General features: G+C 38.7%; 3 protein-coding genes across 4 annotated transcripts; 2 read left to right on the top strand and 1 right to left on the bottom strand.

The window, feature by feature from the left end:
* The first annotated feature begins 570 nt into the window (after window positions 1-570).
* On the top strand, window positions 571-5,962 carry LOC125488835. The gene is made up of 8 exons (XM_048622355.1): window positions 571-759; window positions 972-1,069; window positions 1,241-1,428; window positions 1,552-1,599; window positions 1,720-1,955; window positions 2,044-2,150; window positions 2,234-4,940; window positions 5,023-5,962. The coding sequence occupies exons 1-8, from the start codon at window positions 719-721 to the stop codon at window positions 5,840-5,842; spliced, it is 4,245 nt and encodes a 1,414-aa protein (XP_048478312.1). The 5' UTR covers window positions 571-718; the 3' UTR covers window positions 5,843-5,962.
* Window positions 5,963-7,841: 1,879 nt separating this feature from the next.
* Window positions 7,842-13,683, bottom strand: LOC105391463 (interferon-inducible double-stranded RNA-dependent protein kinase activator A homolog). Of its 2 annotated transcripts, XM_011562936.3 has the most exons (8): window positions 13,468-13,683; window positions 12,993-13,196; window positions 12,615-12,768; window positions 12,277-12,394; window positions 11,918-12,048; window positions 11,329-11,489; window positions 10,892-11,026; window positions 7,842-9,807 (listed from the first exon to the last, which is right to left on the bottom strand). In XM_011562936.3, the coding sequence occupies exons 1-8, from the start codon at window positions 13,468-13,470 to the stop codon at window positions 9,559-9,561; spliced, it is 1,155 nt and encodes a 384-aa protein (XP_011561238.2). In that variant the 5' UTR covers window positions 13,471-13,683; the 3' UTR covers window positions 7,842-9,558. The 2 variants fall into 2 exon arrangements, with proteins under 2 accessions (XP_011561238.2, XP_037970673.1); XM_038114745.2 differs by lacking the exon at window positions 13,468-13,683 and having other exon boundaries at window positions 12,993-13,336.
* Window positions 13,684-16,617: 2,934 nt separating this feature from the next.
* LOC105391452 lies at window positions 16,618-25,899 on the top strand. The gene is made up of 5 exons (XM_048622769.1): window positions 16,618-17,639; window positions 17,721-17,789; window positions 17,908-17,971; window positions 24,588-24,655; window positions 24,901-25,899. Exons 1-5 carry the CDS (start codon window positions 16,656-16,658, stop codon window positions 24,982-24,984), a joined length of 1,269 nt encoding a protein of 422 aa, XP_048478726.1. The 5' UTR covers window positions 16,618-16,655; the 3' UTR covers window positions 24,985-25,899.
* Window positions 25,900-26,504: the final 605 nt, after the last annotated feature.

The raw sequence follows: 26,504 nt of genomic DNA, 5'->3' as shown, positions 1-26,504 counted from the left end.
TAACATAGACCTAACAATCATCATGACACGCTCTCAGCTAGCAGGCTGCACTGAGCTGTGTGTGAGAGCATAGCCATACGCTTCTAACATAGACCTAACAATCATCATGACACGCTCTCAGCTAGCAGGCTGCACTGAGCTGTGTGTGAGAGCATAGCCATACGCTTCTAACATAGACCTAACAATCATCATGACACGCCGTCAGCTAGCAGGCTGCACTGAGCTGCCCGCGCTAGTGAGTGTGTGAGAGCATAGCCATACGCTTCTAACATATACAGGGTGTTGCAAAAAGGGTATATTAAGCCGAAACCAGCATGTGCAGCATGTTATAGCTAAGCCCGAATCTGAAATCAGAATTTCAAAATTCGCGAAAAAATTTATTTATTTTCCATAAAAACTTCGTTGGTCACGTGACTTTTTACTATGGAAAATGTTTTTTTTTTTTCGCGAATTTCCAAATTCAGATTTTAGTTTCGGTCTTAGATATACCATGCTGCACATGTAGGTTTCGGCTTAGTATACCCTTTTTGCAACACCCTGTATACATAACAATCATCATCATCATCATCATCAGCTAGCAGGCTGCACGGAGCTCCCCGCGCTACTACTGTCAGTGTGTGAGAGCCACGAGCTGGCCGACCTGCATCTGCGCGTGGAGGAGCGCCGCACGCTCAACGCACTCAACAGGAACTCACAGAGCGCGGCTATAAGATTCCCTATGAAGGGGAAGATTACTACGAGGCAGATGAAGCTGAATTGGTGAGTGAGGAAACATACCTACTTTAAATAGGGGCGCCCAAGATTAGAGAGCACTTTTCAACACACACTGTTAAGGTTTTTTTAGTCGGTTGACGAATTTCTGATCCGAACACGGATCCTTCGGCACTTTGTTTAATTTATAATTTACTCATTTTTTTGCACATATTTAGATCTGCGAGAATTTCACTTTATTATTTTTCTTTACATTGTAGTCTAATACAAGCAGTTTTGGGATGCCTACCTATCCCCGATCCATCTTTGAACCAAGAAGCAATGAAAATTATGAGGATTGCTGCGAGGATTTGCAAGTGTAAGCACCATCAATCCTTAAGTTAACTTAGTAATATAGCCGTACATACAGAGTGATTTCATTTCCTATCTCCATCTTTGGCCTTCCTGAGTGTCACATTCTTGTACCAGTCACCTAAAAACACCAATAATTGGTCATAAAGTTGCATATTTCCTTGCATTTTTCCTCCAGGCATGGTCGCCTACCTGACGCGTCCGAACCTTCTATCGCACCAGCCACAGTACTATTCAACGATACTGAACTCAGTAGTTCTAGCCAAGTGCATGAGCGCTCAGCTGTGGGAGAACTCCCCGTTCGTCAGTAGACAGCTAAAAGGCATCGGGCCTACTTACAGCAACTCGTTGGCTACAGCCGGGAAGGTAAAGTAACTGCGAATCTACGGATGTAGGTTGTGTTCATATAATTTCAAGGATGTTTCCAGAGCCTTTTAGATAAATACTAGATACCTATTAGGTAAGTCTACTAAACATTTGCTTCTGCAGGTCAACTTTATGCTGTTAGAAGAAAGTCATCCGAGAGATTTAGAAAGGGTAAGCAATTTTTTTTAATGAAATACCTATTAGGCAATGATCCAAGAATGCAATATACCCACTGCAGGTAGGTACACCCAATCATACCAACTGAGTACATTGTTATTATTGAATTTACAGATAATGAACAAAGGCCCACCAGCTGGTAACATAATACGGAAACAAATAAGCTTATTGCCAAAATACAAGCTGACCATCACACCAGTCGATGAGAAAACAGTCACCATACAACTCATGTTGATGAACCAAAGCTATCTTAGTGAAAACATGGACAACTTGACAGCAGGAGACTCGCATAAAAGTTACGTTATTGTAGGCGACTCGGAAAACCACATACTTCTGCTCACAACTTTTGTGTAAGCTTTTAAAATAATTATTTGTGCATTGCTGGGTTCACTATTAAGACCTACATTATATTAATTTTAATTTATTGTTATTATTCAGGGACAAAACCTTGATAAAAGTTTATGATGGCACTTTAACGTTTTCCGTAACGAGGAAACACAGATGCGAACACAAAATAATAGCTCACTGCATCAGCTCGACGTATGGTATGATGTTTGTACTTAACATTAGACATAACATGTTATTAATAACTGCTGCAACACTAATGCTTAACCTTTTTATATTGCAGTTGGCATTGATGATCATTGTGATTACTTATTCAAAGATTTGGAACCAATGCCTGTGTGTTTGCCTCCAACTGTTACGGACTCGCAAAGGAATATTGTGAGTAAGCAGACAAATATTACAGACACTTTCAAGGAACGCAAAAGAAGAGGTAATAACAGTATTGAAATATCGCAATGCAAAGAAAAAAAGAGGAGAGAAAACGCACTCTTTGAAAAGCTAAAGCTACTGAAAAGATCTTTCAGTAAAACTACAAAAAGTCTACAAGAAGAGTTAAATGAAACGACCATGTCTGATTTGATACCAGCTGAATTAAATGACAAAGAATTTCCAGATTATACAAATTGTATAAGTGAAGAGTTAAATGAACCTACCATGTCTAATTTGATACCAGCTGAATTAAATGAGAAAGAATTTATAGATTTCACAAATAGTATGAGCGAAGACGTTAAAGCTTTTGAAGAAGACGAAGAATTTGAAGTGCTGAATTATTCGAAAACAGGAACTATTCCGACAGATTGCCAATACATTGATTCAATTATGAATGAATATCCTGAAATGGATACTGAAGACGGTAAATTTATAGATAATGGACACATTAATAGCATATTAACTGAAATCGAAAATGAAATATCGAAAAAACCTTGGGAACCGTATTTGCCGAATTTAAATGAAAATAACAAACATCACATAATCGGGCCCTTAATTCTTAAACTACCGTCAAGTAAAGTTATCCACCCTAAGATGGGTAAACCAGGCAATGAACTACAACACCAAGATTCTGTTAAATTTCAAAGAACAGAGAACTACAAAGTTAAAAATGGTCTCTCCAGAAATACGAAACGGCTTAATAATTACAGTTTCTTGGATAAGATCGGTAATTCTAGTGACGATGAAGTTATTATAGAAAAGCCGGTAACGAAAGAAAGTGGCTTTTCTAACGCTATAAAGAGTCACATTCAGAAATTCCTTCAGAAATCTAATAATAAAGTTGGAATGGACAGTGCGGTAGTGATTCAAAAACTACTAGAGCCTGTATCATCTGCTCAAACAGAAAGCATCGAGGAACACAGCAATACAACACACATTGAAACCGTTTTGGTCAGTGACAATACAGAAGGAGATTGCATTTTAATAGAGAACTCACAAAATAGATCCAGTAATATAAGCGAGAAAGACATGCACACAGAAAATATATGTCTAGATAAACCGTCTCAAAATAGTTTAATAGATATTGATCAACCTATAGAAATAAATGATATAGATCAAGCTGTGCAGCCAATTTACCGTACGCATGATGGTAATTTAGAAAAGGATTTAACTGGCATCGGTAATTTATTTCGTAGTCTTTCAACTAGTGAGAAGAATGAAGACGTAGATACAACAATTCAAGGATGCTATACTTTGGCATTGAACGATAAAGTATACAGTGATAAAACAGTCAATGACACTATTTTAAATAGTGATAATAAAGTAGAAGATGCTTGCACTGATTCTATTGTAATAGCGGGTTCTCAAAATAGACCATCGAGCAATGATGAATTGCAGAAAAACGACACAACTACGGAACAATATTTTAAACCAATACATCCAATGATTAATAACAAGTGTAGCAGTAGTTTTGCAAAGCCAGTTCCTATAAATAGTAACCACGAAGAATGTGTTGAAACAAATGCAATTCAGTTACCAGAAAGCAGTCACGCATTAGTTCCAGTCAAACTACAGGAATTCAATAGCAGGGCAGCACTTCTGCCAAAACAGTATAACCAGCAGGTCGACCTGTATTTCAAAACTGAAAAACTTAAAAAACTAGAAGAATATGGAAATGAAGGCAACATGGATCGAATGTTAGTTTCAGAGCAATACAGACTGAATAGTAGTGATAATCAAATGCCCCAACATCAGTATAGTGAATTTGTAACCGGTACTCAACATACAAGTTCATTTTCATTGGACAGCCGCAATAGAGATGGAAATGCCGTCCCTATTCACGGTAACCGCGAAAAACATGTTACAATTAACAATTCACCGTACACTGAAAATGAAAATATGGACTTTAGTAAGGAAATAAGTTCACCAAGTACAATTCCATATTGCCCAGCTATGCAAAATAATAATTTTGAAAGAATTTATGAAGAAGAATGTCAGCCAGAAATAAACACTAAATTTGAAAGTAAAAAACCAAAAATTATGTACACCCAAAAGTATTCTTACGTTACCACCGAGATTGACATATGGACCAAGAATAATTCAGACGAAAACTGCACTGTTAAAGTTATAAAGAAAATGGAAGTAAATGTAGCCGCTATTGTGTCGAAGGACAGCGATAAAAAAACTTACTTCAGTAGTGACAAAAAGGATAAACACATTCCATTAGTTAGACAAGCTAAACCTTTTGAAATTAAAACAAATACATCGGGATTAGAAACAGAAGAAATTATATCGGAGCCCAAAAATAAAATAAGTAATTTCATTGGTAACCTAAATTATAGTGACACTCCGTCAGATAGACTCGCTACGCCTCTTGAAATTGAAACCAAGACATCGGAAATTCAAGAAGACCCGAATAATACGAATGAAGGATCAATAAGGATCGAAAATAACTTCCAACATGAAAACAAAATGACCGACATAAAGCGTGAAAAATGTACTTCTGAAAATGGACCATCTGCTGTGGATAACTTGCTTAAAAAATATGCAAATATCTTAAAGTAAGTAATAAATCATTTGGTACCTAGTATAAACCAAACAAGGTGCGTTTAACTAATAAATATAAATAATTCAATTTTTCAGGGAAAAGGCTGAACAGGAGAATTGTCGAACTATTCAAAAACATATCCCAGAAAACAAAACAAACTCTCAAAAATTAAAACCAAAACGACCCTTTAAAATATCCGACATTCATAGAATAGATGCCACTTTACCAAATACTCTGATAGATATGACGCCTAGAACCATCACACCTATTCCGGATGAAGGGAGAAACATGATATATAAACATACCATTGACCAGAAATCCAGCAGGGAACCAGATTTTCACCAATCCATGCCAATAATGGAGATGAAACACGTAGATCCAATTTTGAATTACTCTGAGCCAATAGTAGATAACGATAATGAAATTAGTTTCAATATAGATCAATCATTATTGAACCCGAAAAGTCTTCTGCAACAGTGTTATAAAAACTTGGATGAAAACGAAATTATACCACCTCCATCGCAATTCTGTGATGACAGCGTGTATTCACCAAAAAAGGAAAGCAACTTCTATTCTGATCAATCTCCAGCTCCCCATATGTTACATAATGAGCTTGAAAGTTATTGCGATACTGCTGATGAGTTTGACGCTAAAACTTACCTGGATGCCGTGGAAAGATCCTGTTATGATAATAGTGAACACGAACACGGTGAATCAACGCCATCAACAAATATGGAGGTGTGGAACTTAGGTACCGGTGAGGATGCTTGCACTTCTTTACCTTCTTTCGTACGGGCTAGTGATCATTTTATACCTGCAAGTAAATTCAATATTGGGTATAATAGGAAACAGAAATTAGGTAGGTATCAATTAAACACAAAAGCCAAGTTCAAAGTGAGTAGAAATAAGTTATGAATATGTTATGTTTTTTTGTACACTGAAAGCAATGACATTGTAATTCTGACTGAAAGTACCTAAATCTCCTACACAATATACCAACATTGTTATCTATGAATGAAATAAATTATTCAAATATAGTGAACTTGTACTTACTAATTTACAGTGCGACAAACTTATCTGTTCCGGTGAGAGCGAACTAAATTGATCCATATTCCATATCTCATTATTCACTAATCCTAACTAATATTATAAATGCGAAAGTAACTGTGTCTGTCTGTTACTCTTTCACGCCAAAACTACTGAACGGATTTGAATGAAATTTGGTATACATACGGTCTAGACTCTGGGAAAAAACATAGGCTACTTTTTATCCCGGAATTCCCACGGGAAAACTTTTTAAGGCGAAGCGAAGCGCGCGGGAACAGCTAGTGAATTATATATTGATATAGATTAGATGGGTTTATTGAAACCACAAGAGCGAATTACAACTACTGGCAAACTTAAAATCTTATAGAATGAAGAAATATTACACATTTACGTGAGCTGTCACCGGAACAGATAAGTTTGTGGCACTATACACTCTTTATCATCTTTCGCCAGTTCCCAGTTCTTAGTTGTGAATCGCATCTATCTGACACTTGATTATTTTCTTGGAAGGACATAATTAATTATACTTACCTAATAATGGCCTAATGTATCTATACCGTATGGAGGAGCGAAGGTGTTGCCACTCCTCCATTGAAAAGGGAGGATCCTCCGACCAAGCTGGGCGGTTTAGCTTGGTGGGCAACTGCCCGACGGTTACATGTCGGGATTCTGTATATATACTGAGTAGCTGTAATTCTTAGATACCGCGATGTAGGATTTGGTATTTTTGCTTTCACTCTTCCATGCCATCTGTTGGTCGTCCTTGATATCTCTTTGCTGGATCTATATCTTGACTTCTATGCTTGCGCGTATTCATTATAGATGTCGCCACATCACTCCCCCCCGAGACCGTAGGTCGATATTCTTCAGTGCATCTGTATTTGTCTTGTTCACCAGGCTAGATTGCCGCTAGTCCGCCTTTCAGGACTGTGTGCGGTCTTCATTCGCCGTAACCCCACTTCGTCTTCAACCGGGAGAGTTGACGCTCGATCGTACCGGCTTGAAGAGTAGTGCATGTTAGGCGCGTGGCGATGTCCCCAATCCAGCTCCAACCGGGAGAGTTGACGCTCGATCGTACCGGCTTGAAGTGGACTGCAAGGATCGCTCTGCTACGACTGTTCCGGTGCGTTGCCCCAATGCTTCTTCGACCAGGAGAGGTGGACCCTGGACCGACGCTGCTACGGCTGGCCGAAGTGCACTGCAAGGTCGCTGCAGTCTGTCCGCTCGAGGGTGTGACCAGGCTCGCGCATTTCCGCTGCAAGCTGGTGGTCACGGTGCCCATGGAATCTGCAAGCTGGTTGACTCGGGTGGCTGCTGAAGGATGCTGTGGGGGTGATGGTACTGCTGGACTTCATCTTGTAGCTGCTGGAAGGTCTGCTGATCGTCTGTGAGGTCATCGACATGGTGGAAGATGTTCTGCTGCTGCTGTTCTGCATGGTCATCATCAGGTCGTGTTCAGGTTGTAGGGGTCACCAATATGGAGGAGCGAAGGTGTTGCCACTCCTCCATTGAAAAGGGAGGATCCTCCGACCAAGCTGGGCGGTTTAGCTTGGTGGGCAACTGCCCGACGGTTACATGTCGGGATTCTGTATATATACTGAGTAGCTGTAATTCTTAGATACCGCGATGTAGGATTTGGTATTTTTGCTTTCACTCTTCCATGCCATCTGTTGGTCGTCCTTGATATCTCTTTGCTGGATCTATATCTTGACTTCTATGCTTGCGCGTATTCATTATAGATGTCGCCACAACCGTGTACCTACAATCTTATGGTATTTATTTACCGTTTAAGTAAGTCAATCGAAAGCAAACCTAATCAACATAACGAATATACTATCTTAAAAACGACAAAATGAAACTAAAAGAGTAAGCAACACGAACATCTTTATTCAATTGTTAATTTTAGTCTGAAAGTTGATTTGAAAACTCATACATCATAATTATGGGGGCACTTATACAGTACGTTTTTAGGATTATACTAATTTACTTGATACAAATGATATCGATAAATGTGCAGATTTTATACAAACACCAAAATTGATTAAAAATACATGATATTTAAACGCTACTTCTTGAGACACATAATAATTCACAAGAATAAGTAAAACCAAGACTCACTAAACACAAATGATAAAATAAATTCCATGCCACGATGTTAGGCACGAAGCTATTTAGTTGGTCTTGGTTGAACAGAACTCCAAATCCTTTACTCCGAGTAGTCTTTTCTAACTTGAACAGTGCGATGTCTCTATTGGGCAGGTTGAACTCACACCATTCAATTTAAAAGAAACTGGGCGAGTGGAGTATCCTCCTCATTGTCCTATAATTATCGCACAACTATGACGACGATACTTCACTGATAGAAAATGTTACAACCTCTATACTTTGCATTAAAATAATGCCCATTTTCACAGGCAAGGGGTCCGAACATCGCAACCACTATATCAGTGAAAATATCACTCTAACATCTAGTTCTCAGCTTCCCCGCAAAGTTTTCCATACATTGTGTACTAAACAAAACCGTACTTTTTGATTATAGAGACGAAAGGGAACCCACTCTGCAATCCTGCCTCACACACACCTCTGCTAAAACCAACCCTTGCACTTTGTAAATAATCTTCTCTAGTAAGTTCAAGTAAGTTAGCTGCTAGTCGGAGCTCGTTACAAAGCAAAGGTCGGGCAGTTCTTCAACAAGACAATGCTTTTAAGCTGAGAATATTATTTTCCGTTTAATGCTCAGCATGGATGTTATTAAAAACATCAGATCGACTGTGTCTAAAATACTAATTAATATAGACGTCTTAACAAATAAATATGACAAAACATGCTTTACGATTATACATTATTATAAATAAAGGTGTCACATTAATACAAGACGTCTCCCTAAGTATATAATAAGTAGTTCATATTTTCATTTAGATATGAATGCAAAAACCATGCTAAATAATGCTGAATATTAAACTGGAAATACATAGTCCACTCTTTTTTTGTATTTTATTATTTTATGTATTTTTTTTTGTTTTATTGTTATTTTATATTTTTAAAAGTAATTTCCACGCTGGGAAAATTACACTAATTCTATGCAAAGTATAGCTTGTATTTTTATTATTATATGACCACTTCATACTTTGATTCAATAAGTTTATTTTTCGGGCTATGCAATTTACCCTCGCACATTGGCAGTAGTGTACAAGTGAGAACAATCACCAGTTGCTAATCGGATTGCTCATGCACACGAACTTAGATTTCGAATATAGAATCTCGATTAAGTAACAAATAAATGGAAACAATAATCACAAGTAATATACTGCAAATATGCCAGTTATAAAGCATAGCCCGAAGCCATGACATTCAGGCATAATGCCAGCTCAAATGGGAAGTGGGTTCAGCAAGTACAGACTCGAGACCTGGCGACATCAACGACCATACCTCGCAAAAACAATATTTACACCCGTCACTAGTATATTTAGAGCTCACTCAATCAAGCGTTTAGTTTCCTGAACATCGGTTTAGAACCACAACGAGTATGTTGCCGGAAACGGGCTACATGCGAGTCGCATTGATGTCGCAAGCTCAGGAGACACTCACTTCTTGGTCATGATCTTGAGATACTCGAGTGCGTTCTGTGCGGCGGAGGCCTGCGCGTCCTTGCTGGAGAGCCCCGAGCCGTAGCACACGGCGACGGGCAGCGTGGACAGCTGCACCAGGCACTGGCTGCGCCCCGTCATCGACTTCTCCTCGATGTCCACGTACGTCACTTCGAACGACTGCTCCGAGGCGATCTCCTGCAGGAACTGGACGAAGTTGAAGTCCTTGTTGTTCAGTGGAGTCACCTGGAAAGTAACAGAAATTTAATATTAGTAAGTGGACAAGTAAATGTGTGCATTATTATATTACACCTTAGGATTAAAATGGGAATGGCTAATAGTGGGCTGATATACGCTCGCAAATAAACAAACACTATGAAAAAACCGACTTCAAAAAACCACTAAAATGTAAGAAATAATTTAAGGTTTACAAAAATTCTACTCGTATGAGACAGTACAAATATACCTAAGCAGGAACTGTTCTTTTTTGATGTTGGTGCGGTGACAAAGTAATCTGAAGAAATATGGCACCAACTTCAAAAAAGAACAGTTCCTGCTTAGGTATATTTGTACTGTCTCATACGAGTAGAATTTTTGTAAACCTTAAATTATTTCTTACATTTTAGTGGTTTTTTGAAGTCGGTTTTTGAATTTTTTTAATTATTATTTTATTTAATAGTTTTTAGTTTATTTGTAATAATTTTCAATCAAAAGTAAGGTGCAAATGATACCAAAATGTCCTACTAATCAATACGAATCATTCAAGCCTAAACACGAAGTAGTTGCTATATACCGTTGAGGAGTTCCCCTGACTGCCTTCCGTTTCCATCATCAGATCAGCTCAAGGTCACCATCATATTTTTTTGTTATAAGAACTATATTTACGTTCTTAATTTCATTAGAATCGGTTAATATGTGCCCAAAATTGAAATTCATACCCTGTTTTTACCCCTTTACCCACCCTTGGGGGTGAGATAAAATTCTGAAAAAAAAATGGGACCACCTGGAAGCTCAACCCAATACAACAAAAAAAGAATTTTCAAAATCGGTTCATAAACGGCGGAGTAATCGGTGAACATACATAAAAAAAAATATAAAAAAAAAAAAAAAAAAAGATCCCGACGAATTGAGAACCTCCTCCTTTTTATGAAGTCGGTTAAAAATGGCAGACAGACTCATGCTATCTCACATTCTTATGTCACTCTAATCATAAAAAACCTGACACAATACTGTACACCTTCCTATTACTTATATGCCTGCCGCCATTTTCATATTATTTTATTTACAATTAGTAAAAAAATCTTGATAATAATAATTATGAATAACATACCTGAAGCTTGGCCAGGTTGGGTCCGACAGACTGCTTGAGGTGCTTGTGGAACTGCGACACCTTGTGGCTGTGGCTGGTGGTCAGCGTCGAGATTTTGCTGTCCTTCAGATCGGCGTAGCGCGCTCCGACACCGCCCTATAAAACAACAGTAAATTTTATTACAAAGAAGATAAGAAAAGCGCGCAAGGCAGAGCGACGCCGACGGCACGTACTATTATTTTATGGCGGAGAATAACGTACCAATCTCCGCCATAGAGTAAATAATACTAGTCGAAGCCGTCGCTCTGCCCGCTGGCATCGTGGATGCGGCCGAAGAATCGCCAGAGCGCAACCGCACAAATTTTCGCGTTCATTTTCCACTACTCTCATGGTGAGAAATCCTTCATATGATTAATAAGCAAGCTAAGTGGTTTATTTTATGTTTGCATACTACATACCTCTTCCTCAGGCTGGAAAGACTCTGGCGGGTTGTCTTGCAGCGCCTGCCACATCTTGTAGGCGGCCTGGCGCTTGGCCAACTTCTTCGACTTGCCGGTGCCCACCTCGCGACGCTTCAGCAGTGTGCAGATTATTGTGAACTGGCGCTCGTGAGGCAAACCTGGAATATTATTTTGTCAACTTGTAGGATACAAACGCATTAATCATGATCATTTTAATTGTGATTAATTTACAGGATTTATCTGAAATTACTGAATACACCAACATACTATTTTTACATAAGATAATTTTATTTCGTTACTTTAAATATTGTGTTAATAATAATAATACCACCGGATGTACATCAATTGTACTGGTCAATTTAGTGACCCTGACTGCTATGCTAAAGGTCCCAGGTTTGATCTCCAGCTTTGCCAGTTATTTGTTAAAAAGACAAATTCATCTTGGTTGTTAGATGTTTGTGTTATGCGATATCACCAACATGCCCACCAAATGTGGAGATTAGGGCAATACCCCACCAGTATAGAGAAGGCTCATGGATTATTGTTATGGACTGTGCATATTATGTGTTGTTAAAGGTTTACTTACGCCTGTTAACATTGTCATCATTCTCTGCATGGTATGAAGGAGGAGGCCAGAATCGCGACATGCACAGTTCCTGAAGCCAACCAACAGGATTTCCCATCAGCTTGTCCTCAAACGAAGTCACCACAGCATTTCTGCAAACAGAATTTATATTATAATGTGAAATTATAATGACAAACATTGCATAATTATATTTTATAACAACGGCATGGATGCCTATTACTCCAATTTGTATGATATTTGGAAAGCTGACTCCAAATTAAATACATGGCTACTTTTATACTCATGGCAAAACCTTTTAAGGCGAATTGTAGTTTGTGGGAAGTTAGTAAATGATATTAAAAGATAGATTAGATACTTACGCCTCAGGCACAGTTCCATTGGAGTTCTGATCAGCAGGTGTAGCACCAGTAAGCTTGTCCAGCAAGGCCTTGGCTGCAGAATGCTTGGCCTCCTTCTTTGAACGACCAGTTCCCATAGCTGAAGCCATACAAAAGTTATCATAATTAATTTAATGTAGGTAATATGATTTTGAACTTTAAGCTATGAAGTAAATGGAGATTGTTTTTTAACTAGTAAGCTAATACAAAATATGTAAAGAAAGTAAAGAATAATACAAAATATGCAATAGTACATTGGAGCTGAATGATTTCCATGTGTTGGAATTAATAAAATGTAAATAAACATTGCATCAACTCACCAACAAGATCAGCGACAGTGACTCGGTAACGGAAGGTGGGCTCATGGATCATGCCCTCAATCTGCACCAGCTCATACTTGGGCACCGTTCCCCGACGAGCCAGCAGCTCTTGCAACACCGACACTGGAGTCTTCATTGGCAATGACTCCATTTCCTGCCCAAACATACCAATTATTAAGTAATAAGAGAGAGTTGTATGCAGTCTACCCTCTAATCAATTCTCTAATTTGAATCTGGCTACACGTTATTATAATTAGAACTGTATGTTGACAACGAACATCAAACTTGAGCTTGAAATTGAAACTATCAATATCAATACCTTAACCGGCGAGCCAATCGATTTCATTAGCTATACTCGCTAGCTATACAGCTACCTACCCTTTTAGCGGCTTCATCCAGGGGCAGGCGCTCCAAGTTGTTGGTGGGCTTGGGGCGGTTCTGGTAGCGGCGGCGCGGGCCCCCGTGCGGCGCGTGCTCGCCGTCCGGCCCGGCGCCGTGCACCGGCAGGCTGTGGACCACCCCCGGCACGCCGACCGGCCCGTGCACGACCCCCCCGTGCGGGTGAACCACACCGCCGTCCATCTGCGCAAACATCACGCTTAGCACACGAGGATCACCGGTAACAATAACACAGAAACTCGATAGAACCACTGATTATCGAATTCGATTTCACTGGCACGATTTCACATGTGACATGGCGGCCATAATCTAAATTCAAGATGGCTACGCCGCCGCATGCCGGCTGGTTGGGGAAACATTGAGTTTAGTAACAAAATTCCTCTATTATAACTAAGTAATTTAAAAAAATCAAATAATAATAGCTGTACATTTTCTGGAACTATTAAAAACTTACCATTCTGTAAATCCTTATGATTGAGGTGTCTGTCACAGACAAATAGATAACTTATATTTTCTAAACTATTATCTAGATCACAGTTGGCTTTGATATATATTTTATTTATTATTAGCTGGAATAAAATAGCAAAATTCCGATTAAAATCAACAAATCAATCATCAAATTTTAAAGTAAAATTTATGATTTTGACCTTTTATTTTATACATAGACAAGCAAGACTTTTTCAAGTTGCCATAACAAAAAAAAAACGGATATTGATACTTTTTTCGGTTAAAACCGGTTTTAAATATATCGAAAGTCATTCATTAGAATAAGAATAAAGAAATTTGGAAATATTTACATCCATTTTTTACTCTTTGGCCAGGAAACTAAACTCTATGGAAGGAAAAAGCGCGGGAACCATTGAAAAGACCAGGCGGGATTTTCGAAAAATTTATTAATAATATTAATTAAAACTACTGCAAATACGTAAATTACTAATAAAAACCAATAAAAAGTTTGTTACATACACAATAAATTAAAAAATAGCAATGGGGAAGGTGAGGACAAGAAAAAAAAGGAAGAAGGATGATGAGGGTGAAAAGTCCGACGTCGATACGACGTCCTCCGAATCAGAGGTCGAAGTTTTGGATATTTCAAAACCTTACTTAGTTACAGATTACAAGAGGCGTTACCCAGAGGATTCCGGAGCTGCAGAATTTGTAGTTTTCGTAGAGTCGTCTAATGCGGAGATGCCCATCGGAACCAGAGACCTTATGTCCATATCGAGTTGCATTAAACGATTCAATAAAGGGGTAAAATACTTAAGATCGATGAACAAATTTAAAATTGCAATTTATTTTTAAAAGGCCAGCCTTGCAAATGCCTTTCTGAATAACTCCACGTTTCTAAAGGATTATCAATTTAAGGCTAACATTCCAGCACAAAGCACAGAAATTACTGGTATTATTAAAAATGTGCCTACCAACCTGACTAACAAAAAAATCTTCACCATGCTGTCTAGTTACAAGAAGATCATATCTGTAAGGAGATTTACAAAGAGGACAAAGATTGACAACAATTTTATTCTACAGCCCCTGCAGACTGTAGCCATCACCTTCGCGACGTCAGTACTTCCAGACTACGTCGACTTGGACGGATGGCGGCATGATATTACAGCGTATGTTCCGCCAGTCAAGCAATGTTTCCGGTGTCTCAGGTATGGCCATTTAGCAAAGTTTTGTAAGAACTCGGAACGCTGCTCCATCTGTAAGGAAGAGCACTCTTTCAAAGTATGCACAACACCTATTGAAAAGGCAAAATGCTTCCACTGCGATGGCAATCATGTCAGTATCTCAGCACAGTGTCCAATCAAACAAAAAAAAATCCAGGAAAACAGACAGAAAGTTAAGCCATCATCATTTGCTGACATATTCAATAATGAAAGTTTCCCCCTCTAGGTCCAAAGAAGCCTCTTGATCTTCTGTCTTTATTGAAAAGTAACGACAAGGCACTAAACCTTTTAGTGCAAAGCATCATAAAAATGATAACATTAAATAAGACCCAAGATACCCCAATCAATATCTTCTAAAAATGTGTTAGAAGTATTGAATGATATTTGCAACCCCAGTGAAACAAAAAATATTAGTTCCAATTCACAAACAAATTAAAGATTGTAAAGTGGAATGCTCAAAGTTTGCTATGTAATCGACATATTTTTACAAAATTTTTGTATGATAATAATATTGATATAGCTTTAGTTTGCGAAACATGGCTTAAGCCTACACAACACAACGCTTAAATATTAAAGGATACTCAATAGAACGCAATGATTGTGGTAATAAACATAATGGTGTTGCCATAGTCATTCGCAGTAGTATAAAATATAATATAATTTCGAAGTATCGGCGTCCGGTATCGATATCGATACCAAGTACTCATGTGGTATCGAGACGAGGGTATCGATACCGAAAAAGTATCGCTCCAAAAGTATCTATACTACTCAGTATCGAGTAGGTACTTGTGAAATAGTTAAATTTTGGACTTTCACCAGCTTGAATATCAACATTAACAACTTTTCACTGGCTGTAGAAGTACCTACGTACCACAAAAATGTTTAAAATACGTCGAGAAACTGAGAGGCGACACCAATCGCAATATCTTAGTTAGATCGTAACGATAACAAACGATAGTTAACTCGACTTACATAAATAATAATAATGTATTTATTTTCAAAGCCAAAAACATAAGAAAAGGAACAATCTTACAAAGGTTCATAAAATAAGTATAGGCTGTATAAATCGTGTCCCCTGATTCCTAAACTAGGTAAAAACCTGTACGATGAGGATCAGCGGTCACTTACCGTGATAACATACCTAGGTACCTACATAAAATATATGCATAGGTACATACATAATTATTATATGCTCATGACCGTAATCCCCGAAGGGGTAGTTAGAGTTAGAGGTGACTCGCATACGAGTCACCCACTTTTCGCTGAACATTTGTACTCACGTGATAGGTCGCGAGCCGTATCGCCGTTTTTGAATGACTACACTACAATGCACTAGTGTCGCGTAAATGGGCATCCCGACTGTCAGATGTTTTCAAGCTGCCCAAAGCCCTCTGAGGACCCACGGGTTAACGTGCCGTCCGAAGCACCGAAGCGTCCAGAAAAGAACCACCTGAAATCGGTCCGCCGCACGGTCGACCGTGCCAGTTGTTGCTTAACCTCAGTGATCAGTTACGTACACTGAAGCTAGCTCGAGCTCTTGTACATAGCTTTTCTGTAAGTAGGTAAGTAAGTATATTTATTTCTTTGTAATTCCTGTACCGTGTAGGTACATTTATAACAACTCGCAGCATACTTATACCGAATAGGTACATAAATATTGCAGTGGTCGTTTTACTATATCATTATAAGTTCCTGTCTGATAGTGTGTTGTTATTTTCTAACATGTTAGTGTGCTCCAAATTATACAACAGAACAAGAACAAAACCTACAATTAAAAGCATTTAATAAAATGTGGTTTTGATTGCAGCGCCGCGCATGTTAACCACCGCTTTTGTAAAATATTCATACACGCCTGAACGAAGAATTCACTTTAGGTAACATTTCGTAATTAAACACTAGCAAAACATAGTTAGGTACTTACATACAGAAGAATTCAGTAACTCCTCAATTTTTACAAAGTCGGTTCAAAATCATGTCACGTAACAACGAGGTGCACTATTTAAAAACAAACGAGGACGTGACAGTGGAGGATGTTTTCGGGGCGGCGCGGCGCGTGCTGACGGCGGTGGGGCTGCACCCGGGCGTGGCGTTCGCGGGGCGGCGGCGGCAGTACCGGCGGGCAGCGCGCGGGGCCCCGCTGCTGGCCGCGCCGCTCGCCCTCGCGCTGCTGCTCGCCCTGGCCGCGCTGCGCGTGCGCGCCGCCCTGCGCGCCGCCGACGCCGACGACCGGCTCTCCGGCATGAACTACATCCTCGAGCTCTGCTTCGGCATGCTGCTCAACCTCCTCATCTACGCCTCCGCCTTCATCCACGCGAACAGGCACGTGCGCGTGCTCAACACCGTGTCCGCCGCCTGGACCGAACTGCCATTCGTACCGAACAGCCAGATCACTAGAGACATACGCTACAACATCAAAAGGCGCGGATTCCTCGGGCTCGCAGCAGTCACGGCAGCGCACATCCTGCTGATCAGCACGGAAGCGGCGTCGCAGGACACCGTCATCGTCAACACCTTGTCCATATTCGGGGTCTTCATCCAGTACCTGATGATAGTGCACTTCTACTGTCTGATCCAGCTGGCTATATCAATCCTGCAGAACATCACAGAGAACGCGGCGCATTTTATGAATCAGAAGAAAAATGTGCTGGGAAATAATGATTGTTGGAGTGCGGATTGGGAGGGCAAGTCTGGGACGACGCTGTCCCGGCTGAAGGTGAACTACAGCAAGGCGTACGTGGCGGTGGCGGAGGTGAACGCCTGCTTCCAGCTGCCGGCGCTGGCGTCCACGGTGCAGGCGTTCCACGCGATGGTGGGCGAGGCGCACGCGCTGTACCACGGCGTAGTCGTCGACCACGACGTCGGACCACAGAAGGCCGTCATTATATTCTGTACTGTGCTGTCTCAGGTCTTCAAAATTTATTTACTTGGTCACATAGGCAGTATTTTGAAAGATGAGGTCAGTAAATAATCAAGAGTTTAGTATATTTATGTATAAATGATTAATAATAACACAATTTCTTACTTTGATTTTTATTAGGCGTCTAAAATTGGACCAGCTCTTCATGATATACCAACAGATAAACAAGACCTTCGTTTGATGCTAGAGGTAATTGTACCTACCTATAAATTATGTATTTTGCTTACAAAATTTCTAAAGAAGCAACTGAGCCTTTACTTAACGAAAAGTACCTACCTACTTATTTATTTTTATCATTATGTTGCAGATACAACACTTTTCAAATCAAATACAATTTGAAGAAATAGAGCTGACAGTGTATGGCTATTTTCCTCTTGATGCTACTTTATTGTATAATGTAAGCTCCATTTTCTAAATACAAATCATTGCATACATATTTTTTCAATATACTAAGTAAGTGACGACCGAATGGTGTAGTGGTTAATTTAATGACCCTTACTGCTACGCCAATGGTCCCGGGTGCAATACCCGGCTGGGACAGATAAGTATTGGTTTAAACACAGATATTTGTACTCGGGTCTTGCTTGGGTATTGATATGTTTATAAAATGTATCTATCGATATATCTGTGTATATATCAGCTTTCCGACACCCATATTACAGGCTCTGCCTAGTTTAGAGTCGGATGGCCGAGTGGTAGATATCCTCCCCCACATATTATATTAATATCTTCTTTGTCGCCACGTTGATATATATCATGACAGTACCTACCCTATCATGTTCTTTATTTGCCATACACAAGTAGACTGGAGCCTGTAGTTTGGATAAGATACTTAATTAATTTTATGTCTGGAATACTTACTTATAATGAAGTCAAGCATGCTCGCCTACCAATAATATTGAACCTACTAATAATATTAACTCACTTGTTTCAGATTATCACAGCTGCAATGATGTATTTAATTATATTTGTTCAATTTGATAGCGACGCTTAAAATAAGAAAAAACTAACTTCAAGAATAGAAGAGAAGAATCAAGAATATTAAATACAACGAATAAATAATTTAATTGAACAGTCTAATAACTATGCACATAACTGCTATTGTACCGCCTGTTTTGATTATCTTTAAAACTTCAGGAAAATATAATAATAGTTAACACTTTTACCAAAACCTCTATTTCAGTAAAAATGTATGTTTGCTGGCCAGTGTAGTTAGTAATATGTGGTTAAGGGTGAGGCCACACGAGCGTAATTTTGTGAGTTGTGAGTCGCGCATTTTCGATCGCGTAATATCTGCCGCATTCGGTTTCATAGAAAAGTCCTACTTATTTGATTCTCACGGCGATGCAAAATGAGTTGTCTGCCGACTCACACGCACAATTCGACAACTCACAAAATTACGCTCGTGTGGCCTCACCCATAAACGTTGGAAAGCAAATGAAAAAAATGCGCCCGTTTGGCAGCCCAACAGAATTTCTGCTGGGCAGAATTTCTGCGACCGAAATTACGCGACTCACAACTCACAAAATTACGCTCATTGTTGCCGCACCCTAAGGCAGCGTTCCCACTACGCCGGACCGGCAGATCTGCCGAAAACCGGACACCGGACAGAGTGTTCACATTACATCGGATCCCGGAATAAATTCAGACAGTCCTCAGTTGAATTTGGACCTGCGCGCACAATGGACGACGAAATTGTTGTGTTGTGGGGGTATCTTAATAGAAGGCAAAATAAAAGAAAACATTGGGTACACCCTATTTTACGGGAAAGATTTTCCATGCTTTTCATTTTATATCCAGGGGCGAGGGGAGCACGAGCGGGGCGAGCGGGGGACAGATACCGGCACAAACTCGTTCACATTACTCCGGGCCCGGTCGTTCTACCGGCAATTCGTAGTGACAAAACGTTCGGTAGAAATGCCGGGCTCGGCAAAAATGCCGGACCCGGGATAATGTGAATAGCTTCATATAAATTGTACAGCCACTAGCTCTTCCGGCAGATTTACCGGCGCGGCAGATCTGCCGGTCCGGCGTAGTGGGAACGCTGCCTAAATGTTATTATCAAAGCATTTGCTGCTGTCAGTTTCATAAACATTCAGACACGTTAGTATTTTCGAGAGATTATGGTGTCGCGGATGTTGGGCATTAGCGACCCACCCACCCGATGCCGGGAGAACCCCTGTTTCTCATATCTGGCTTAACTTTATTGGTTCACTCACCTCTTGCTTGCTTTCATTGGCTGGCTTGAGTGGTGCACCGCTAGAGCTTAATTGCTCGGAGGAAGGAAGTATATCCAACAAGTGCTTGTAGGGGTCTTTACCGGCATCCGATAGGAGCTGAAAGAAGTGGCCTCTTCTGCAGCTACTTATAGTGGCGCGGCGCGCGGCGGGCGGCATTCGAGCAGCAACCTCCGCGCGCGACACTCCCCCGCACTCGACATGAAGCTCTGGCTGGCCCTGGCGCTCGCGGGCGCGCTGGCCCTCGCCGCCGCCCTGCCCCGGACCAGGGTGAGTACAGTAAGGGGCAGATAAACCTGACCCCCCTCAGAAGCATTGTTAGTATGAGAGGGGGGTCAGGTTTCTTTGCACCTGACCGTACACCACCCGACCATTCACAGCCTTTAGTGAGTGACACAGTGATTCCCCCGTGGTTACAACTCCAGTCAGACTGTACGGACAGGTGTTTAGGATTGATGTGCTTCGGTTAATCGGTGATGATGATGAGGTCGCTAACTGTCGTGGAGATTAACTTTGAAAATAAATTGAACGAATTAGTTTTTTCCGTTACATGGCTGTTGTTGTGTTGTGATTGTGATGAGCATAGAAAAAAATAAAGGTAATGAGACAGTAAACGCACTTGTACACTTTAACATGAATTGCTTATTTAGCGCACTATGCTGCACAAGCAGTTAACATTCCTGTACCTAGTGTTCACACCTCTTCGCATTCTGATATGATTTACAAATGTAGATGAACATAGATACTACTACGACTACTACTTGGACATCTTATTAAATGAGTAGGTACCAAACTATAACAATGAAAAAATACTTTAACAGTAAAGCAAGATAACACAACTTAAAATTATTGCAAAACTTTTAATATAAATAGTTAATAAGTTGTTTGTAGTAATTAAAAGTGGGTAGGTCAATCTCAGAGGTCATCTAATTTTTTGCTGTTGAGTTAGTGAAGCTTCTTTATCTTATTCTAAACATATTCGCTGTGATAAGTGTACCTCCTAGACAAATATAACATAAGTAGTTATGTATAGCTATATAACTATGCTATACAGGTGATTGGTTAGTCGATGTATTCCTTTAAATGGGTTATAGACGAAGGTATTTCCAGTCGATTGAATCCCATAATGCATTATCCGAAAGTCAACCATTTCTGAGTTATTTAAGTTTTTTTTTTTTATAATTTTGCCAAAATTTATGTTTAAAAGCAAAATATTTAAAAAACTAACCATTTTTTAATACTTTTTTGATTGTTTTGCATCAATGACACGCTAGTCAACTAATTTTAATCATTAAATGCGCAATATTTAACTTAATTTAGACAAAGTGCTTCAAAATAGTTGAAACATTAAGAAAATGTTTTTCATTGTAATTTTCTTAATGTTTCAACTATTTTTAAGCACTGTCGGATTATGCATTATGGGGTTCAATTTACTGGAAATGCCTTCGTCTATAACCCATTTGAAGGAATACATCGACTTTCCAATCACCCTGTATATCAAGACACATACGCAACTCTAACTTTTATAACTATTTTACATTCGTTCTAAATCCCTAAAATTCTCATGACTTTAATTTTCAGATTTTACTCATAGTTACTTTACTTACATAGTTTTAAATGTACTTACCTATATCTGTACCGGGGTGGCCCTGTTCCTAAGCATGATGTGTAAACGTCAGCTAACTGCCAATAAACAAACGAATAGGAAACAGTATGTTACGATAGAATGTATTCAAGGTGACATAAATAATTCGCAAGTTAAAGATGTGTCACGTGGATGCCCACAGGGATCGATTCTTAGTCCTCTGCTGTTTATCATCTATACAACTGACCTATTAAAGCAAATCGAAACTTGTAAAGTACATTTATATGCTGATGATACACAAATATACCATTCTTTCAAACCTAAAAATACCATAGCGGCAGTTAAAAAGATTAATAGTGATCTGAAAGAAGTTTTTGATTGGGCTAAGACGAATGCACTTGTTCTTAATCCTTTAAAATCAAAATGTCTGATAATGGGAACTAAGAACCAACGTCAGCAAATAGAAAAACATGACCCCAACATATTAATTAATAACGAACCTGTAGCTAGAGTAAATTCCGTAAGAAATTTGGGTCTCCATGTAGATGGCGAGTTGAGATACGAGGAGCATGTCAACAGTCTGGTAAGAAATGCATTTTACAAGCTAAAGGTATTATACGGTATTCGGGACTATCTGACAGAAGAAGTTCGCAAGATCTTGACAGAGTCGCTGGTTCTTTCTCCCTTCAACTACTGCGACGTTGTATATGGACCTCGGCTATATGTGAAAACCGAGAGAGCAATCCAACGCGTACAAAATGCCTGTGCCAGGTTCTGTTATAGAATACCTAAGCGTGCTCACATTACCTCATATCTAGATAAGCGGAAAATTTTGAAAATGAAAGCAAGAAGAGAACTTCATTTAGCGGTACTTATTAAAAAAGTTATAAAAACCGGACAACCTATCTACTTATATGATAAACTTTCTTGGGCTAAAGATGCACACAATATAAACACACGCAGTAAAACTAATAATAATTTGTCGATACCAGAGCATAAAACGGTTAACTACAGAGGAGGCTTTAAGTTCTCTGCATCGAAAATCTGGAATGACCTTCCTCCTCCTTTAAAAACATTGAGTATTTCATTTGGTACTTTCAAATTAAAGTTGAAAAATATACAAATTTTAAAACAAATAGAGACCTCAAAAACAATATATACAACCATAAAAAAATAAAAAAGAAAAACTGATATCGAAACATATATATATTTATATTACATTTTTAAACATATATATATATATATATATATATATATATATATATATATTAGATATAGTATTAGTATAGAATATTAGTATAAATATAGTATATAAATTTAATTTTAAGTTTAATGTTGAACATTATCATAATATTATAATTGTATTTGTTAAAGAGTGCAACATTAGGTTTACTAATAAGGTAATTGTACCTATACATATAAAATATTTATTAAACATGGAGCAGACTGGAAATCAGCGTTGTTCAGACGGAGGTCTGACAACATGGCTGAGTCTGTTGCCATTTGCCTCAGATAAATTATGTGTAGATATAGTTACTAAGGTGTACTCTATTAAAAGAATTAGATTATGTTAAATTGTAAGGTAAGGTTGTACATCTTTAAAGTGTAAAACTTCGTCTGTGGCAATAAAGATTATTTTCTTTCTTTCTTTCTTTCTTTCAAACAATTTTGCCACCCCTTTATCATCATCATCACGACCCATAACGTCTCCACTGCTGGGCCACGGGTACCCTTCCAATGAAGGGAGGGTTTAGGCTCAGTCCTACCCCTTTATAGTCTACAATTTACAATTAACTTGTTCGGTGCTTGTTCCAGCGTGCGTCGCCCGCGCAGTCCGTAGAGTCCACCTCCAAGCCGCCGGCGGCGTGCGAGCTCAAGACGCCCTGCGGCTGGACCATCTACAACCCTATATCCAAGGCCATAACGATGAATATTACTAATACATTGTAAGTTCAAGTTTTTAAACCTTTGTGCTGGTGTCTTACACATTAGCCATCAAAAAATATTTAAGCACCATCGACTATCTGTTCAATATAATATCAGTCATCATATAAATAATTGGCAGTTTCAATTCGACAAATAAGTAGGTATTGCAGATTGCTAATGGCCGGTAGCTATTCTGGCGTCTAGCAAGAATAAAATAAAAAAAATATTCAAGATTCGGCCAATTTTGATAGTTAGGTATTTATTATTTTATTAGTTAGATAGACAGCAAGAAAGACTGATTCATTAAAGTAGTAGTAGTGCTGAAGTTCCTGTATCATTCACCGTTCTCTGCATCCACAGTTGCGTGTGCGCGCCGGGGTCGTCCTGCGTGGTGACAGATGACGACAAGGATTCATCTGCCTTGGTGCATCGCTGCCGCACAAACAAACAGAACAAACTCAAGCCGGCGGGCGGAGGCCACCACTAGTAGGTACTCCAAGGAACCACACTACGGATAATTATATTATTTATTACGTTAGGTGTTGAAGGTTTGGATAGTCTATTTATAATATACCGTTTCGCTTTGAAAGCTAATGAAAGAGAGTGATGTTTTTTATTACTGAACCACTTATAGCTGAGAGCTATATCTGCCAGACAACCTTTGGATGAATGGACTAAATGTGACAGAAATATGGTAAAGTGTACTTGATAAAATGTACTTATGTCATATATGTTCACACTAAAACCGATGCATAAAACTAAATAGATAAGTATTTACATACACCTACAATACATACAGGTAAATATTTTTTATACCAATTAATTTAATAGAGACGACCGAATGGCGTAGTGGTTAGTGACCCTGACTACTGAGCCGATGGTCCCGGGTTCGATTCCCGGCTGGGGCAGATATTTATTTAAACACAGATATTTGTTCTCGGGTCTTGGATGTGCCCGTAAAATGGCAATAGGCCCGCCCCCTATTACATTGGGAATTGGGACTAACATAACTCTGGCGAAAAGTGGGTGCAGCAATGCACCTCTGCCTACCCCGCAAGGGAGTACATTAGTACAAGGCGTGAGTGCGTGTTTTTATTTTTTTTTATTAAAGCAAACGTAACTTTACGAAATATCTAAAATCAAAAGTTATTTTCTTCAACATGAGTTACAGATTTACGATCGTCATAGATCCTTTGTTCGTTTCATATACGATACGAGTACAACACTTTGCTAATCAAATTAATTTTGAAGAGATGGAGCTGACAGTGTATTTCTATTTTCCTCTTGATGCTACTTTATTGTATAATGTAAGATCCATTTTCTAAATATTCAAAAACCATTTTTTTAAACTATTAAATTATATGATCTTCTTTGACAGTTATATCAACGTGTGATATAACTATAATGATAGGGTATGTTTATTTACCTCACAAACACTGCCTGGATTTTGGATTAGATAATTTATATTGAAGCTTGCTTGTTGCTCGCGGCGGCGGCGTAGCTCTAGATTGTAATTTCATTAATTAACTAATTATCGAATTCCTTGTTTCAGATCATGACAGCTGCAATGATGTATTTGATTATATTGGTACAATTTGGTACCGATCCAATAAGAAAACACAAACTTCAAGAATAGATAAGAAGAATCAAGAATAAGTACAACGAATATACCATGACAATATAAAATTATTAAATAGGTACTTAACACGTTCACGGACAATCCGTCGAGGGCTGTAATTAAGTATCCTTGTAATATGACTACGCGCCTGTGGCCGTCCAACTTCTATTGATTGAAACGGACGAACCGTCAACAGCCGTATCATTTCCGTATTCTTAACAGGAGATGCATGATTTAGTGTCGTATTGTGCTAATTCATTTGTTTATAGGTGTCATAACAAAGAAATTGTCGGGGTTTCTTTTGCACACACATAAGTGAACTTTATAGTGACATACCGCCTGTCGCCGTAACCGTTAAAAATAAAAATAACCTTCCAGAAGTTTAGTGTCACGGCGCGCGCGTCGCGGAAATGTTGTGTAAAACGGGTGGTAGTCTGGTAATTTTTGTGGCAAATTACGAGGTAAATTAATAATAAATCGATAAATATTATACTGTTTTGCATATAGGATACCTACCTATTCGATTCAAATACTATAATTACCTAAATGGAACAAAGAAAAGCGAAGATATAACTGTAGTGAGGAACTAGAAAATTTTAGCTTTTGTCGATGAACCCCTTTGTTTAATCTTACTATATCAGCTTTATTTATTGTAAATAGCATGCTAAAAGTGGAACTTTGTATCTGAAAAACGTCCAAACCTATTTGAAAATGAAACGGTCCTTGAAAAAAACTGGCGGCTGCCGCCTGTAGCCGTAGATGTCACTATACGCATTGTTGGATATGCATGATGTGGCGGACCGCTTGTAGACGATACCGTCTATGGCCGTAACTGTCACATTACGTAAATAAAATATGTTGAGATACGGCAATACGTTTCAAGGCGGAACGATAAAATGTATGGGATTTTTAGGTGTCATATCAAAATATTTTCCAACCATCAACTGTCCGTGAACGTGTTAAGTATTTTATAATTACTTTAATAGTTTAATTAAACAGTCTAATAACTATGTATATGTATAATATGTATAACTGCTATTGTACCGCCTGTTTTGATTATGTTTAATTATAACTTCAGGAAAAATATAATAAAAGGACAATAATTTAGGTTTCAAAATTCGTTTGTTTTTATTACTAATTTAAGGGGGAATTTATATTCATATTGCAATCAAGTTAGAATAGTGAGCTTTATGTTTGGATAAAAAGCTCTGACACCTTGTCAAACGATCTACGAAAGATTGTATCATAAGTAAAAAAACGGTGGAATTTGCTGGTTGATAAATAAATAAATAAATAAAATCTTTATTTCAAAGAAAAAAGTACATATTGTCTTAAGATTAATTTTAACACTAGTATTTTTTGTAAATACATTTTAGAATATAATGGCCGCTTCCGTCACCTATACTAGGATAACCTGTGTTATAGGCGACGGTCCTTTCCATTAAAAACAATTGTGACTTGGAACTATTGTTATATGAGTGCGTACACACCTAAATCTAGACAAAGACAAATTTTGAAATGAAAAAAAAAAAAAAAAA

This window comes from Plutella xylostella, chromosome 8, assembly GCF_932276165.1.
Source record: "Plutella xylostella chromosome 8, ilPluXylo3.1, whole genome shotgun sequence".
NCBI classification, from domain to species: domain Eukaryota; kingdom Metazoa; phylum Arthropoda; class Insecta; order Lepidoptera; family Plutellidae; genus Plutella; species Plutella xylostella.
This window is presented reverse-complemented; position numbering and strand designations above follow the sequence as displayed.

Excerpts from the sequence above, each read along its gene's own strand:
- LOC105391463 (XM_038114745.2), bottom strand. The coding sequence starts at position 13,208 with ATGTTTGCGCAGATGGACGGCGGTGTGGTTCACCCGCACGGGGGGGTC. Across the intron at positions 12,769-12,992 it reads TGGATGAAGCCGCTAAAAGG|GAAATGGAGTCATTGCCAAT; the intron begins GTAGGTAGCTGT and ends ATGTTTGGGCAG. Across the intron at positions 11,490-11,917 it reads TGATGACAATGTTAACAGGC|GTTTGCCTCACGAGCGCCAG; the intron begins GTAAGTAAACCT and ends ATAATATTCCAG.
- LOC125488835 (XM_048622355.1), top strand. The coding sequence starts at position 719 with ATGAAGGGGAAGATTACTACGAGGCAGATGAAGCTGAATTG. Across the intron at positions 2,151-2,233 it reads CTGCATCAGCTCGACGTATG|TTGGCATTGATGATCATTGT; the intron begins GTATGATGTTTG and ends TTTATATTGCAG. Across the intron at positions 4,941-5,022 it reads AAATATGCAAATATCTTAAA|GGAAAAGGCTGAACAGGAGA; the intron begins GTAAGTAATAAA and ends TCAATTTTTCAG.
- LOC105391452 (XM_048622769.1), top strand. The coding sequence starts at position 16,656 with ATGTCACGTAACAACGAGGTGCACTATTTAAAAACAAACGAGGACGTG. Across the intron at positions 17,640-17,720 it reads GCAGTATTTTGAAAGATGAG|GCGTCTAAAATTGGACCAGC; the intron begins GTCAGTAAATAA and ends GATTTTTATTAG. Across the intron at positions 17,790-17,907 it reads ACCTTCGTTTGATGCTAGAG|ATACAACACTTTTCAAATCA; the intron begins GTAATTGTACCT and ends ATTATGTTGCAG.